This window comes from Myotis daubentonii, chromosome 3, assembly GCF_963259705.1.
Source record: "Myotis daubentonii chromosome 3, mMyoDau2.1, whole genome shotgun sequence".
NCBI classification, from domain to species: Eukaryota; Metazoa; Chordata; class Mammalia; order Chiroptera; family Vespertilionidae; genus Myotis; species Myotis daubentonii.
The window spans coordinates 188,325,862-188,343,305 of record NC_081842.1 but is presented as its reverse complement, the minus strand read 5'-3'; the positions used below and the strand labels follow the sequence as shown (position 1 = coordinate 188,343,305).

The 17,444-nt window shown below is 48.2% G+C and overlaps 1 protein-coding gene and 2 pseudogenes across 3 annotated transcripts in view; 1 reads left to right on the top strand and 2 right to left on the bottom strand.

The window, feature by feature from the left end:
* Positions 1 to 3,765: 3,765 nt before the first annotated feature.
* LOC132231130 (vitamin D3 hydroxylase-associated protein-like) overlaps positions 3,766 to 17,444 on the top strand; it is a 28,403-nt gene continuing 14,724 nt past the window's right edge. For 2 of the 3 annotated variants that reach the window (XM_059689701.1, XM_059689700.1), the window contains exon 1: positions 3,770 to 4,008. In XM_059689701.1, the coding sequence (XP_059545684.1) occupies positions 3,811 to 4,008 (198 nt within the window). In that variant the 5' untranslated portion in view covers positions 3,770 to 3,810. Of the gene's footprint in view, positions 4,009 to 17,444 lie in introns of all 3 variants that reach the window. The other variant, XM_059689702.1, reaches the window with a different exon arrangement.
* LOC132231925 (NF-kappa-B inhibitor-like protein 1) lies at positions 8,090 to 13,159 on the bottom strand (annotated as a pseudogene).
* On the bottom strand, positions 13,815 to 14,346 carry LOC132231924 (large ribosomal subunit protein eL15-like; annotated as a pseudogene).

Here is a 17,444-nt window from a genome sequence, read left to right as displayed (position 1 = left end):
AGGAGGGTGAGGAAGGGACTCTACCTCCCAATGGGGGAATGGTATATGCATACAAGGAGTTGAAGGGATTGATGGTGGCCATCTTAGAGAAAGCTACCATATTCAGGGATTGGGTGACCTTTGTAAATATGTAAATGTGTTCACACCTAAGATCTTTAGTATCACTTGTGCTCAGTCCAGACACTTGGCGATGACCTACAAGGCCATGCTTGAGCTGCATGCTGCTGCACACTCTGTTCTCCTTCCTGAGTGTCCACATCCTGGCCACGTGGCCCTCAGGTGCACACCTCCCACCTAGAAGCCCTTTGCTCACCGTGCTTGCTCTTCCTATATCGCCAAGACTTCTGCTTATCCAAGGCATGGGTGGTTGTCCTCTTACATCTGTCAGGTGTCTTGAAAGGGCTGTATAGGTGTATAGACAGGGAAACAAGTTGAGGGAAAATTGCTGGTTTGTCCAAAATCAAAGACTTGAACAGAGGAGACCTGAACCCACATGCCTGACTCCTTTGCACAATCATTCCAAGAACATGCACTGAACACCCTTTGGGTGCCAGGTTCTCTGCAAGGTGCCCATGTACACTGCAGACAGAAGCAGCGCCCATGTGCTGTGCGCTGCTGCTGGTGTCTATTTGTAGGAGGTGTCTGTCACGTCCCTGTCCACCGCCCCTTCCTCTCCCTGGGGTTGTGCTATTGGAGTTCAGGACACAGTCAGGGGACCTGCCATTATCTCTATTAGACGACATCTTTTGGAGTCACCCCCAGGCTCCAGCCTATTGAGAGCCGTCGGGATTCTGGCATTGTTGCTCACTCTCTGCTCTACCTCCCAGCTTGTGTACCCACAGGTCTGAGTACTGGACCTCTCCAACTTCATCCAAGTCACCAATAAATGTATGGATCAGATTAAGGCGGAAAAAAGAGCCCTGGGGTGTTTCACTCCAGATCACCCCCCAGGGCAGCCTGATCTGCCGCACCCTTAAGAGATAGTCATATAATTAAGTACTGAGCCTCCCAACCAGCCTTGGTTGGGTCTTCCAAGTTCCCAACATGTAGATTGGGAGTGGTGACCCTGGGCACCTTAGGCAGGTAATGTCACAGAGTCAGGGCTGTGTGGGGTTTGCCATTGTATATCCAGCACCCTGCACAGTACCTAGTACTCAGCGGGTACCCAGCAAAGGCTTATTGAATGGAGGAATGGGTGACTTGTTATTAGTGAACCCATTTTGGTCTCTTCTGATACTTCCTTCTCTTGTCCCCAACAGGAAATATCCCAATCTGTCCCTGCCCTCTACCTACCATAAGGACAATTAACCCCCAGTTCAACCTATAGCTTTCTCCTGGTCTGCAATTCCTGATCCAGCCACTCCCCCCAACTCCCTACCCCTTCTGTTCCTCCATTCCTCCAATATATCTATCGAATTCCTCTCACAGTGCGCCCAGGGCAAGCAATCAGAAATAGTCCCTGCCTGAATGGAACTTTCTTTCTGCTAGCAAACAGACATCAAATGCACAATCACACAAAAGCACTTGTCAGGAGTTCAATGAAGCAGAAGCACTACTTTATTTTATGAGAGTAAACCAAATTGGACCTGACCCAGCCTGGAGTATCAGGGAAAGCTTCTGAAGGAAAACGTACTTTAAGAAGGGTGGAGGTGAAGCTTCAAATGCTGCTGATTTAACTCAAAGGAGATCCTTGGGATGGTCTGGGCATAAAGCAGACTGGATTGGGTGGAGGAGTGAGTGAAAGGCAATCTGAAAGGTAATCTGAGGAGCTTGGCTGGGACGGGGAGGAGCCATGTAAGGAGATTAGCTATGAAGGACGCAGATCTAAGAGATTTGTTTTTTAATTCTCATCCGAGAATATGTTTAGAGAGAGAGAGAGAGAGAGAGAGAGAGAGAGAGAGAGAGAGAGAGAGAGAAACATGGATTGGTTGCTTCCCATATATGCCCCAATGGAGGATTGAACTGACAGCCTAGGTATGTGCCCTGACTGATCCTGCAACCTTTTTGGTGTATGGGCTGATATTCTAACAAACTGAGCCACCCGGCCAGGGCTGAGAGAATTTTTTTTAAGATGGAGGAGACTTAAGCACGATAATGCTGCTAGGAAGGAAGCCATCAGAGATACACACAGCTAAAGGTGGGGATAGAAGGCTCAACCCGTGTATCAGCCCTCCATTTAAGAAATATTATTGGGCCGAACCGGTTTGGCTCAGTGGATAGAGCGTTGGCCTGCGGACTGAAGGGTCCCAGGTTCCATTCTAGTCAAGGGCATGTACCTTGGTTTCGGGCACATCCCCAGTAGGGGGCGTGCAGGAGGCAGCTGATTGATCTCTCTCATTGATGTTTCTAACTCTCTATCCCTCTCCCTTCTTCTCTGTAAAAAAAATCAATAAAATACATATAAAAAAATATTATTGGGCACCTGCCATGTGTCAGGCACTTTGAAAAAGGCTGACAAGGCCTTTGCTCTTTGGCAACTTATTTTTCTAAGGAGGGAAGCAGGAAATAAATAAACATATAAGGCATTTTAAGTTTCTAGTAAATACAATGAAGAGATAAAATGAGGTGAGGTGATAATGAAGGGGTGCAATCCAAAAAGAAAGGTGATGTAAAAGGCCTCAGGTGCTGTGGAGGTGATGCAGGTGCCAAAAGGTCCAGAGGAACTGAGTCACCAGGGGAGTGCCAGGGTGCAGTGAGGGATGTGGGGGTAGGGGATATGTCAGAAAAGAAGAGCAAGTACATGGGGAGTGTGCCGACAGGAGGGCTAGTTCCAGCGGCCCCTTGAAGGTGACAGAGTCAGAGTGTCAGAGGATGGATGACCTTGGGTTACCCTTTAGGTCATGACCAACATATCAACAGGTCAACGGTCTGACCCTCAGGGGCTCAGATGCAACATTACCAACCACAAGCCCATCTCCATCCCACCAAATCTGCTGCTTCTGACTTGCCAGTTTTGAGAGTGGAGTCACCCTTCTCATCTGAGACAGGAAACTGAAACATCCAACAAGAATGGAAGGGCTCACACACCCAGTCCCTCCTGCCCTACTGCTTCACAGCTTCCCCATCTTCCTTGTCCTTCCTCCAGCAAGTCACCCCCACCTCCTCACCTCCCCCCACCCAGACTCCTCTCCACTGCCCTCCGTGCCATAGGGAGCTCCTGGTCCAAGGAGAAAATGGAAGACTCTGGAAGAGAGTGTGGCCTTGCTTTGGGGGTAGGGAATGAACGCTCCCCTGGGATGACAGGGGCAGGGGTGAGGGCTATGCAGGCCTCACTTCCTTGCATCATCTCCCCTAGGGTGGATGCCTTCTGAGCCCTGCCTGCTCCCCCAGGTCTCCTTCCTTTATTCTCTGCCTGGGCCCCGGATGCCCCCCGGAGTGATTTGCTAACTCTGGACACCCATGGCTTGTTCAGTCCACCTGGCCTGTGAGCCATATTAAGGGCAATTATCCTAAAAGCAACAGGAAACCTTAGAGGCAACCCTAGCAGGAACTGGAAATGGTCACACTAAGGTGCTGGGATCTGATGGGTGAGATGGGGGAGGAGGAAGAGAAGGAGGTGTAATCAGAGCCTGGTCATCTGTCCACCTGCAGGCTTGTCTCTGCCAAAGCCTCTTGCGCTGAATGGCCTGAGGGACAAGGTCTTTGACCCCAGAAAATCCAGGCGGAGGTAAGAATAAGCTGGGAGGAGCCACACCCAGGGCCTGGCTCTTCCCCTTGGGGCCCAGAAGTGGGAGGGTGCTCCAGCAGTGTAGCTGACAAATAAATCCCACATGATGTTGAGGAAGCAGTTGATACATCCACACAGGCCCCATGATGCTGGAGATGCTGTTGCTGCCTTACCCCCTGCTGGGGCTGCTCCTGCTGACCCTGCTGGGGGCCGCTCTTCTGGGGGCCGCCCTGCTTTCCAGGCAGCGTGCTCCAGCACGGAACAAGATCCCCAGGGCACAGAGGCGCAGGGAGGTGGCGCTGCAGCAGATGGCAGCCCTGGCACAGCGTCTCCGGGAGCAGGTGAGTAGACATCAACCCCTGAAGCACCCAGCCTCAATCCCAACAGGTGGGTCCTACCTCAGGACACACCCCTCTCATGGCCTCATCCCCTTCAGAAGACAGAGAGCCTGGGGGGACAGTCCCCCATTCCAGCTCTATGCTAGATCTCTGTGTCACCAGTTCCTCCCCATTTATGTCCTTCGAGCCCGTTGTGGTCGGGGGCAGTGTGTTTTCTCTGTTCTCCTAGTGGCTCAGTAACATGGTGGTGTGCACTTGGGCTATTTGTTGAAATAAAATAAACTGATGGAGAAACTGGAGGCAGAAGGCCAGGCCTCTTTCAGCTCCAGACCACCCCCAAACCCCACTGAGACAGGAACCCTGGTCTACGTATTCTCCCTCTCCTCTGCCACCCACTGGGTTTTGCATATGTTTGCTGAGCACCTGACAGATGCAAAACACAGGGGGGTCAATGGAGATAGGTTCCTCCCGGGAAGTTATGTAACTTAAAGGAGGGTTTTGACAGCCCGGATGGGGTTATTTCAAGGCCTTATGACAGCCATTATGACTGGGTTGGAATTTGCAGGTGAAGTAACTGAGCCCTGGGTGTGTCAGCAAAGCCCAGCTAGAGTGGTCAACAGAAGGTTCGGAAGGAGGGGCACAGAAACAAGCTCACGCTGTGTTTGCATTCGCTGTATGGCCTGGAGGGTGTGACAACCTCTTCTGGGCCATGGGCTCCCTGACTGCTCAGGGAAGGGTGGGCTTCTGGTAGCTTAGGGTCCCCGACTTTAGTTGATGGTTGTGATCTTCCTTTGGACCCTGGGATCGGGACGTGGTGAGAGCACCTGAGGTACTGTCCCCGTGACCTGGAGTTCCTGAGTGTCCTCTGCCGTCCCCCGGACAGTGATTGATGGCCCCAGTGTGCAGCTTCTCTGCTGGAGCTGCTGCAGCTCCTGAGAATGTGTATTAATATTAATTGGGGCTAATTAGTTGGATGAATCAATCTGCCCCTAGAGAACAGCTGCCCCTCCTTGGTTGATGGGAAGGAAATCGAGGCTAATGGGGTTGCTGTGGCGAGTCAGCATGATGGAGAGGGTTCTGTGTGCGTGTGGGGACCCCAGCTGTGTGCGGTGTTGGGTTTAGGTTCCTTTACTGCTAACACCAGGGCCTGCCTGTGAGCGCCTCCTGCTGGTGAGTTATTGTGTGCTGCTTGTGTTTGGTTCAATGCCTGTGGTGTGTGTCTGACTGGGTGTGTATGTGTCGTGTTACTGGTTTGGAGTGTATACATTTGATATGTTTGGGTCTGAATATTTGATTGAGTGTGTTTATGGGAGGTCATGTGTCTGATGTGAAAGGACATCTGGTTCTGTATGTGTCTGGACAGCTGGATGGTATACGTGTGGGCATCTGGAATATATACCTATTGGGCTGGGTACCTGGTGGGGCTGTGTGTGTCTGGTTGGCTGGGGGAGTGGAAGAGTTTGGGGTGAGGTCACCCATGGTGCCTCCAGCCTTCCCTCAATGCTATAGGCCTATTCTCTCCCCAACAAAGCTATCACAGGTCTGTCCTGGGCACCTCCCTAGTTGGGTCACTCCTCTGCCAGGGATACCCTCAAGGCCTCATATGTCCAGCTTTATGCCTCAGGGAAGTGGGAGGCTGAGACATAGGCAAACCCTCGTAGGGTTCAAACAGATCCAATTCAGTTCATTTGAGCAAAATTTCACAGATGGCTCCTGTGGTCTTGTTTTCTGCTGAACTCCGGGACAGAGATCTGATGTGTGACTCAGACATGTCTTAAAGATGTTCTCACTCTGGGTGGGGTGGGGTGGAAACAGAGCTGTGCCAACCATAATGGGAAGCAACTCAGCCAAATGTGGTGAAAGCCAGATGCCTATGGAGCTGTGGGACTTGGCAGGAGGGGTGATTTGCTCTTTTTGGAGCAGGTCATGGGGGGAAGGTTTCAAAGAGCTGAGCCTTGAAAGATGTATGGGAGTTTTCCAAAAGGAGGAAAGAACAGGGTAGGCGATGCCAAGCAGAGAAAAGCCTGAGATAAGGGGCTGCCTCTATAGAACACAGAGGAAAAATTTGCAAGGTCCACTGGGGGAAGCAGACAAGCTGCTCATTCTGAAGGCTGCTTACCAGGAGGCTCTGAGCACTTCAGGGGGAAATTGGCTGCCCTGAGGGTTGATGGTTTTTACAATATTAAGCATATTTAACCACCACTTTGGAAATATTAATAATAAATCAACAGGCTAAAAACTTTGAAATATATATTTTTTGGTTTTCAAACCATGACAGAAGGCAGCACCAGGTGAGTGTGGAGAAGGCAGATGTCCCCGGGGCTGTGGGACTGGGCAGGAGGCGTGATTTGTTCTAAACTAAACTGTATATTAAAACAGCTTAAAAGTGATAGAAGTTGAGGCTCAATTCTTTCATCAAATGATTCTAACAATTTCCAATAATTTCTTGATTTTAAAAAAAACTTGTGAAGGTCTTTTGATGTGGCTCTAATCTTTTGAAGGTGTCTCTCTCTTTCAAAGCTCTCCCAGTAACTGAGTCATTGGTGACTGGAAACCTAATTAAGCAGAGACCCCCCCCCCCTCCTCCTCATTCTCTTCCTCGTCCTCGTCCTCCTCCTCCTCCTTCTTCTCCTCCTCCTCCTCCTCCTTTTCCTCATCTCCTTCCTCCTCCTCCTCCTCCTCCTCCTCCTCCTCCTCCTCCTCCTCCTCCTCCTCCTCCTCATTTTTTAGAAATAAGTGATAAAGATTAATTCATGGGTATGAAAACTGGAGACATAACTAGGCAAAAACCCAGAAATGTTTCTGAAGAAGAATGAAAAGTTGAGTTCTAATAGTAAAACTAGAGGCCAGTGCACATAAGGTCCCTAGCGGCTCCCTCTTCCCTAGTGCACCGCCTCTTCTTCCCCTTCAGTAGAATCCCGGAGGGGGGGCCCCCATTCCTACATTCTTAGCTCTATTATTGGTCCAGGATGGTTATCAGTCAGATGTCTAGTGACCTGGATGACTGATGGCAGGTGGTCTGGAAGATGCACACCAAGAGGTCTGGTTACACCCAGTGCTCTGGGTAATGACGTCAGGTTAATGCATTCATGAGTCCTGCAGGGATAATCAGGGGTTATCTGGAGATCTGATGTATGTCCAGGCACAGACGAAGGACTGGAAAATTCAGAAGTGTAAACTCCCAGGCTAATTAAAATGAGACGAGAATCACTTCCTCAGCCTACTTGACTTTAGTATTTAGCAGCTTGACTATACTGAGTCCACTTTACCTCTTCCCTCTTTCCTCGGGACCTGGAGGAAAGATAGGACTGAGAAGCTAGAGGGGAGAGATGGCATCGGGTGTGGATCCCTGGTTGCCCAAGAACAGACAACTCAGGTTACATAATTTGGCTTTCTGCCTACTTCCCCTGTTTACATTTTAGCAACTGAAATTCCACTCTCCCACAGGCTCTTCTTCCATCCATTCTGCTTCTATCCCCTGACCTTCCAGGACCTCCTATGGTCCCCCAGCTCCAGCTGCCTTAACCCAGACTATCCAGTGACTCAGCAAAGGGAAAGCCCTGTCTATGCTGGGGGAGGAGAGGGAAACTGGTTTCATTCCTTTTTTTTTTTTTTTTTGTCTCTGTTCACATTCATCTCTCAATAGAGTGGAGTAGACTGGAGGGCAAACTGGCCTTTCTGAGGACCAACCTTGCAGGTGGCCAGCAGGGGCTTCCTGTCTCCAGCTGAGGGCATGTGTGTGTGTGTGTGTGTGCGGGTCACAGGTGTGTAGGAGCTGTGGGTTTTGGCAGGTGGGGTGGGACAGGAGATGTCATAGATGATGAAAACCACAGCAATGCAAAAAGAGGAGGAGATACCGGGAATGAGGTGTGGAACCAGGGCTTATTAGGAAAGGGCAGAGTCCAGGAGCAGTGGAAATGACTTGTCCTCCCCACCCCAGCTCCTTTCAAGTTCCACTCCCACCCCACCACATCCTCTGCTATGCAGCATCACCCTGGTCCTGGTCTTCATCATCCCCATCTTTGACTGGCCCTTCCTGCCACCCTGCCTCTGTTCCCAACAGCTTCTCCTTGTTTCCCTGAGATCACTTGAGGGCCTCCGTATGGTGATTCAGGACTTGAGAAAGAACTGTCACCTCTCCCAGCATGCGACCCAACTTCCAGGTCTCAATCTGGCTCTGGAGTCACTGTAAGAAGCTGTCAGGGTGCTTCAAGTACCTCCTCTGAGCTCCCTGTCCCCCCGCCCGCAGGTGGGTGTGGGGGCTGGCCTTCAGGGCTGCAGCCATGGCCTCCCAGTCCTCTCCCCCAGGGCAGGGCCCAGACAGGTTGTCAAAGTGCCAGAGGCTGCCCCTCCTTGCTTGTCTAGAGTGCTGAGCCCTGGGCTCTGGGTCCCTGTGAGCCTCCTGTGCCTGCTCCTAGGCCTGCTGGTCTGGCTCTCATGCAGTTCCTCCTCCTTGGCCCTTGGCTCACTCTCTAAGGAGCCGCTGCTCTTCCTCCTGCCCTTATTCTCTGGGGGATGCACAGCTCCCTTTGCCTCAGGCTGCTGCTGGCACTTCTGGGCATGTTCCCGGGCCAGGTGATCTGACCAGGCTAAGAAGGACTCGAGTTCCTGGGCCTCATGGGAAGCATCGTTTTGGAGCTGCCCATTGAGCTCCTGCCACTCGACTTCTAGTTCTCCCTGCAGCTTCTGTCTCCACTCATTCTCCCTGTGCACCGCCTCTTCTTCCTCTTCAGTAGAATCCCAGGGGGGTCCCTAGCCCAGAATTTGCCTAGGAGTCTCCCATTCTTATTCTTTTACTTAAAAATTAAAAATACATATATTTTTATTGATTTCAGAGAGGAAGGGAGTGAGAGATAGAAACATCAATGATGACAGAGAATCATTGATTGGCTGCCTCCTGTATGCCTCACACTGGGGATTGAGCCCACAACCCAGGCATGTGCCCTGAATCGTGACCTCCTGGTTCATAGGTCAATGCTCAACCACTGAGCCACATCGACTGGGCTCTCCCTTCTTATTCCCATAGCAGAGGGACAGCGACTCAGTCTAAGCATCGGGGCCCAGTGTGCAGTGCCATTTTCCCGTGGCTGTCCTGGTGGGCAGGGTCAGGAGCTGAAGAAGCAGACAGAGGGCAGGGGCAATGTGGCAGGCACAGGCCTGGTGCAGTGAGGGGTGGGGGCAGAGAGGGGCTGCCTAGTATCTAATTTCTATATCAAGGCCTGGATGTCGCTGGAGGAGGTTGTGGGCCAGACAAGTACCTAAGGAAACACACTGTCTAGGCACTAGCCGGGGGAAGTGGAAGTCTAAGCAGACTTGTAACATGAATGATCTCATTCCCTGGGTTGAGTTCTTGCTCATTTTCTGCTGAACCAGTAGCAATTACACCCACAATTGCTAGCTCCCTAATGCCCTCTGAGATTTTACATAGTCAACATCTCTGTTGACAGTGAACTCATATATATTGCCATGAGGATCATATTAAATTACTTTGACCCTAATAGTACATGCCACAGTGAGAAGTTGTGTAACATTATAGTTAAGAGTGCTGGACTGCCCTAACTAGTTTGGCTCAGTGGATAGAGCATGGGCCTGTGGACTGAAGGGTCCCAGGTTCGATTCCGGTCAAGGGCATGCACGTTGGTTGCAGGCACAGAGTGTGCAGGAGGCAGCTGATCGATGTTTCTCTCTCATCGATGTTTCTAACTCTCTATCCCTCTCCACTCCTCTCTGTAAAAAATCAATGAAATATATTAAAAAAAAAAAAGAGTGCTGGGCCGCCTGACTCTGACACTTACAGCAGTGGACAAAAGTAGGTTTATAGTTGTGAGTATGTCAACATAGTTTACTCTTGTATTATTATCTACTACTGTAATTATTATATTATTTTCCATACAAACAACTATAAACCTACTTTTCCTAAGCATGTGTATTTTAAATAACTTCTCTGTGCCTTCACTTCCTCATATCTACAATGGGGATGATGATTATATTAATAGTATTCAATTAATCAATGTTTACAGTGGTGCCTGGGTACCTAAGCACAATCTACTAGTACAGTGGTCGGCAAACTCATTAGTCAACAGAGCCAAATATCAACAGTACAACGACTGAAATTTTTTTTTGAGAGCCAAATTTTTTAAACTTAAACTATATAGGTAGGTACATTATTATTAACTTAATTAGGGTACTCCTAAGCTGGCCTTTGCTAAAAACGTCCTCAATCTGATTGAGGTACGTTCGCTGAGGTTGACCCCTTCCAACTCTCCCATCCACACTCATCTTGTATACTTGTTTCGTCTATCTGCTTTTGTTCATCCTCTCTATATGTCCACCCCCCACTTCTTCTATCACCACTTCTTCAAAATAGGCTCACCCAGGCCGAAAACCGACTTCTGCGCATGGGCCACGAAGTTTCAATCACACTGTATGTATGTGCCCGCACGTGGTATTTTGTGGAAGAGCCACACTCAGGGGGCCAAAGAGCCACATGTGGCTCATGAGCCACGATTTGCCAACCACTGTACTAGTATGTGATAATTCTCACTTTCATAATCAAACTGTTGTCTTTGATGAGTGGTCATTTGGTGAGTCAATAAATTTGATCTATCACATGGAAGTGACACTCAACAAGGTTGGTTGAAAAGGTGTGGTTGGGCCTCCCCCATCCTCTCCAGGTCACCAGTATGCCTGCCGGTGGGTGGGGGGGCAGAGGAACAGTCCCAGCAGACAGACACTTGCAGGGGCCCTCAATAGGATCTGGTGGTTTGCTCTCTCCACCTCTCTGAAAAGCTGCCACTTTGCCCTAGCTGGTTTGACTCAGTGGATAGAGCGTCTCCCTACAGACTGAAGGGTCCCGGGTTTGATTCTGGTCAAGGGCACATGCCTGGGTTGCGGGCTCGATCCCCAGTAAGGGGCATGCAGGAGGCAGCCAATCACTGATTCTCATCATTGATGTTTCTATCTCTCTCCCTCTCCCTTCCTCTCTGAAATCAAATTTTATATATATATATATATATATATATATATATATATATATATATATATATATATACACATATATCCTATATAATAAAAGAGAAACATGCAAATTAACCATCCCTATGCAGCGCTCAAGCCACGCCCACAAGCCAATCAGGAGCGAGTATGCAAATTAACCAACTAAGATGGTGGCGGCAACTGAGCTGAAGTGGGCAAGAGGCTTGGGTTGCCCCCAGTGATGGAGGAAGCCAAGATTCCCGCCTGCCCTGGCTGGCCCTTGGCTCTGCTCAAGGCTACAAAGTTTCAATTATAGAAGATAAATAAATCCCAGATACCTGCTTCCAGCCAGCTGTGGCCGCCGCTCACAGAGGGGCTGGGAGCCTGGGTTTCCAGGCGCAACCCAGGCTTTCAGTCAGACATGGGCTTTGCTCAAAACTACAAAGTTTCAATTATAGAAGAAAAATAAATCCCAGAAAAAAAGAAAAGAAAAAAAAGAGAGGCTGGGAGCTTGGGTCGCCGGGTGGCATGGCCAGCCTGAAAATGGCAATCAGCCCCTCACCCAGGCTGGCCAGGCACCCCAGCAGGACCCCCACCCTGATCTGGGCCACCCTTCAAAGCAAACCAGCCAGCCTCCACCCATGCACCAGGCCTCTATCCTATATAATAAAAGGGTAATAGGAAAATTGACCCTAACAGCAGAACAACTGGGAATGACTGGTCACTATGACCCACACTGACCACCAGGGAGCAGATGCTCAATGCAGGAGCTGCCCTGTGGTGGTCAGTGCACTCCCACAGGCGGAGCTCTGCTCAACCACAAGCCAAGCTGATGGCTGCCAGCACAGAGGTGGTGGCGGGGGCCTCTCCCTCCTCCTCAGCAGCACTAAGGATGTCCAACTGCAGCTTAGGCCTGCTCCCCGCTGACAAGAGGACATTCCTCCAGGGCTCCCGGGCTGCCAGAGGGATGTCTGACTGCCAGTGTAGGCCCAATCCCCTGGGGAGCGGGCCTAAGCCAGCAGGTGGACATCCCCCAAGGGGTCCCAGATTGTGAAAGGGCACAGGCCAGGCCAGGCTGATGGACACCCCCAGAGTGCACACATTTTTGTGTACCGGACCTCTAGTGTGTGTGTGTGTGTGTGTGTGTGTGTGTGTGTGTGTGTGTATTGCCACTTTCACCAGTGGCCATGTAAGGACAACTGCCAGGGAGTTCTAGCCTCAGGGTTTTAGATGACACTGGGTACTTGCCCACAGGGATGCCACCAGGGGTATCATCTCTCTAGTAGATATGTAATTTAACCTTCAGTATTGGTGGTGAGCTTGTGGACTGGCAGTGAGTGATGGGGTGGTCCCTGGTGGGTCCTATTGAAAATCCTTAGGGTTGGGGAGCAGGCCAAGGGGTGGGCACAGGCTGGCCCTCCACAGTCCCTGGGGGAATCAGAGGTTGTGCCTGGAGGGCCCCCATGGGCTGAGCATTAACCGTTTACTGCTGGACTGTGAGGAGTCCCAGAGGAGGGCCTGAAGCAGCTGTGGTGGTTGTATGCTCAGGGGAGTGAGTTTTTGATAAGTGACTCAGAAGGATTTCAGTATTTTAGCCACAGTGCAGCTGTGGGGATGCATGCTAACTGAATGCCCACCCTGTCCATGACTGGGCCTTCCTGAAAGTCCTTGTGGCACACAGGCTGGGGAGTTATATTAAAAAAAATAATTTTTCATTTTTCAATTACAGTTGATATACAATATTATATTTGCAGGCATACAACCCAGTGATTAGACATTTATATAATTTTAAAAGTGATCACCCTGATAAATCTAGTACCCATCTGACACCATACAGTTATTCACTATATTCCCTGTGCTGTATGTAACCTTACATACCTCTGACTATTTTGTAACTACAAATTTGCACTTCTTTTTTTTTTTAGTTTTATTGCTTAAAGTATTACAAAGGGTATTACATGTTTCCTTTTTTGCACTTCTTCATCCTTTCATATTTTTCACCCAGCCCCCCAAATCATTTCCCATCCAGCAACCGTCAAAATGTTCTCTGTATCTATGAGTCTGTTTCTGTTCTGCTTGCTTATTTTGTTTTTTTAGATTCCACATGTAAGTAAAATCAGATGGCATTTGTCTTTGTCTGACTTATTTCACTCAGCACAGTACCCTCGAGGTTCATCATGTTGTTGCAGATGGCAAGATTTCATTCTTTTTTATGCCTGAGTCATATTCCATTGTATATATGCACCACTTCTTTTTTATCCATTCATGTATTGCTGGACATTTACTAGTAGGTTGCTTCTATATCTTGGCAATTGTAAATAATGCTGCAATGAATGTATAGACGCATATGTCTTTTCGATTTATTTTTTTGGGTTTCATCAGACAAATAGCCATAATTGGAATTACGGGGCCCTTCTTTGTCTCTTGTTTTAAGCTCCATTTTGTCTGATATAAGTATTGCTACCCCAGATTTATTTGTTTTTTCCATTTTCATGGAAAATATTTTCCATCCCTTTACTTTCAGTCATGTGTGTCTTTTGATCTGAAGTGATTCTTGTAGTAGACAGCATATGTAGAGGTCGTGTTTTGTTATTCATTCAGCCACCGTATGTCTTGATTGGAGCATTTAATCCATTTGAATTTAAAGTAATTGTTGATAGGTATGTATTTATAGCCATTTTATGTTTCGTATTTTTTTATCTTTTCTTTTTTCTTTTTCATCTTAAGAAGACCCTTTAACATTTCTTGTAATACTAGTTTGGTAATAAACACCTTGAGCTTTTTTTCTGTCATAAACTGTTTATTAGCTAACACTTTTACAAACATTACTTATATTAGAGGTAACAATGGAGCTGGAGAGTATTATACACCCAAGCTGCATGGCAAGAACCACCAATAATGTGGTGGGACTTGTGACCCTTTCTAAGGCAGGACTCTTGCAGCCTGCAGATGTCAGCCCTCACATCTCCCTGTGCTAGTGGGTTGGTGTGGTGATCCATTGGGTGCCAGGATTCCTTCTGATAGCCTTATGGAATGAAATAAGGATAACCTCACAGAATTTGTACACGTGGAATCTTTACCAACCCAGTAAGAAACCAGGTCTCTTAGAGCCCCACAGTGGCATCCTGCTTGCTGTGGTCACACCCTTAGGAACTGGGAGTTTGAGGCCACCATGGCTCACATGACATAACCTGCTTGGCCTTGTATCACAGCCTGCATGTTTTATCAGGCTGAGTGGGGTGCGGCTGCGGGCCTGTGGAGTGCAGAGAGCTGACAGTACTGCCAGCAGCACACCCTGAGAAAAAAGTATGTTACATAGGACTGCTGCTTCTTCCATAGCTCCTGGATGCACTTGTAAAAGCCCATCATGCTTACCCGATGGCTGTAGCCTCCTTTTGCCTTTTCTTGTCTGGGAAGCTCTTCATCTGTCCTTCAGTTCTAAGTGATAGCTTTGCTGGGTAGAGAAATCTTAGTTGTAGGTCCTTGCTTTCATCATCTTGAATATTTTGTGCCAATCCCATCTGGCCTGCAAAGTTTCTGTGGAGAAATCAGCTGACAGCTTTATGGGAGCTCCCTGGTAGGTAACTAATTGCTTTTCTCTTACTGCTTTTAAGATTCTCTCTTTGCTCATCCAGTGTGGATTAGTGGTTGAGCATTGACCTATGAACCAGGAGGTCATGGTTTGATTCCCAGTCAAGACACATGCCTGGAACTCAGGCTCCATCCGCAGAAGGGGGCATGCAGGAGGCAGCTGATTAATGGTTCTCTCTTATCATTGATGTTTCTATCTCTCTCTTCCTCAACCTTCCTATCTCTGAAATTAATAAAAACATATGAAAAAAAAAGATTCTCTCTTTGTCTTTAACCTTTTGCATTTTATTTTATTTTTTTTAAATATATTTTATTGATATTTCACAGAGAGGAAAGGAGAGAGATAGAAAGTTAGAAACATCGATGAGAGAGAAACATCGATCAGCTGCCTCCTGCACATCTCCCGATGGGGATGTGCCCGCAACCCAGGTACATGCCCCCGACCAGAATCGAACCTGGGACCTTTCAGTCCGCAGGCCGACGCTCTATCCACTGAGCCAAACCGGTTTCGGCAACCTTTTGCATTTTAATATGATGTGTCCTGTTGTAGGCCTCTTTGGGTTCATCTTGTTTGGGACTTTCTGTGCTTCCTTGACTTTTATGTCTATTTCCTTCATCAGGTTAGGGAAGTTTCTGTTACTATTTTGTTCAATTCCTTGCTCTCTCTCTTCTCCTTCTGGCACCCCCATGATGCAAATGTTGGTATGCTCGAAGTTGTCCCAAAGACTTCTTACACTATCCTCATTTTTAAAATATTTTTTTTCTTGATTTTGGAGAGGAAGGGGGGGGAGAGAGAGAGAGAGAGAGAGAGAGAGAGAGAGAGAGAGAGAGAAACATCAATGATGGGAGAGAATCATCAATTGGCTGCCTCCTGCAAACCCCTAACTGGGGATTGAGTCCACAACCCAGGCATGTGCCCTTGACCAGAATTGAACCCAGAACCCTTCAATCCATAGGCCAATGCTCTATTCACTGAGCCAAACCAGCTAAGTCCTCATTTTTGACATCAAAATTACAACTAAACTACAGAACAACCATCATTCAGAACCACTAAAATCTGGCTGAATGGAAGTCCTATGATTCTTGAATTTAAAAAGAAGTCACATAGAGAATGGTAGGAGGGGCTGAGATGCTGAACAGACTGGTCCTACACTCATATGTGGCAGATAAAAATTGGGAGGTATATCTTGGTTGCAGAGATCCCCATGAAGAGGAAGGGTTCCCGGGGCCCTCCAGTCCAGGGTTGTAGTACCAAGAAGAGAAGTTCCCATAACTTCTGGCTGCAAAAACTAGCAGGTATTGTGACTGAGGGAGACGGAGGAAGCTGGAATCCTAGGCAGTTCCTGTTAATGGGCCTGTGCTTGGACTTACTCAGACTCACTCCTTTAGAGCTCCAGCACTGGAACAGCAGCTTGAAATGCACCGGAGTTGTACAGGGAGGAACTGAATTGTCTGGCATCAGGATGAGAGTTGGCAGTGTGTGTGTGTGAGCTTTCTTCCAGACAGAAATGCTGGCAGAAGACATTATTCCTTTGATAACCCCCCTCCCCCATACCCTGAACCTCCCAACACAGAGCTGGCAGGCAGATGCCATATCGGAGACTCCATCAATCTGGCTCACATTGTTTGCCCATCCCCTGGTGATTGCCTAAGGCCCCACTCTACCCAACTTTCAATCCCACCCAAGCTGTTTCCAGTGACTTTTCCATGTGAATGGCCTGTCTTGGCTCATGCTTCATATCTTCCTAAAAATCTATCAAGCAAGTAGCATCTGGCTTCAGTGTGTCCCATACCTCTCGCTATGTGGCCCCAGGCCTGGCTCTAGCAATAGCCGGCCTTGGTTCGCAACTTGGCCTCAACTGGGCACCTCCAAGCTCAGCAGCTATCTGCAGTTCACTTTGTAGCTCATGCCAGGTGGCTCTGGGCAGAACACAGGTGGAGGCCCCAGAGCCAGAGTACCCAGTGGACAGCTTGAGACCACATTGAAGCACCACCACCCAACTACCTTCACAAACAGCACATTGAAGGGGTGGACTCAGTGAGCACAAAGCCCTGATGAAGTAAGTCCTATTCTGTTGAGTAAGCCCCTGCACAGCTGGTCCTCCACAGTGGTCAGAGGTCATTGGTCAGTGGTCACAGCCAGTTCTTGCTTGATTGACCTGGGGGTAAATCCCTCCCATTGATTAGCCAACAATAATCAAGGCTCAACTATAAGAGGAGGTTACACAGCCCACATGTTGATCAGAGAGGCTGTACCACTGGATTCTACAGAACACCTACTACATCAGGCTACTCTACCAAGCCTGGGAGATATAGCAGCCCTATCTAATACATAGAAACAAACACAGTGAGGCTGCCAAAATGAGGAGACAAAGAAACATGTCCCAAATAAAAGAACAGAACAAAACTTCAGAAAAGTAACTAACCAAAATGGAGACAAGCAATCTACTAGATGCAGAGTTCAAAACACTGGATATAAGTATGCTCAATTATCTTCATGAGAACTTCAAAAGCATAGAAAAGAACAAAACAGAAATGAAGGATACACTAACTGAAATGAAGGGTAATTTACAGAGACTCAACAATCCAAAAAAATGAGGATAGTGTACGAAGCCTCTGGGACAACTTCAAGCATTCCAACATTCACACTATCAGGGTGTTCGAAGGAGAAGAGAGAGAGCAAGAAATGGAAAACCTATTTGAAAAAATAATAACAGAAAACTTCCCTAACCTGGTGAAGGAAATAGAATAAGATGAAGCCAAAGATGTCCGCACCAAGACACATCATAATTAAAATGCAAAAGGTTAAAGACAAAGAGAGAATTTTAAAGGCAGCAAGAGAAAAGCAATTAGTTACCTACAAGGGAGCTTTC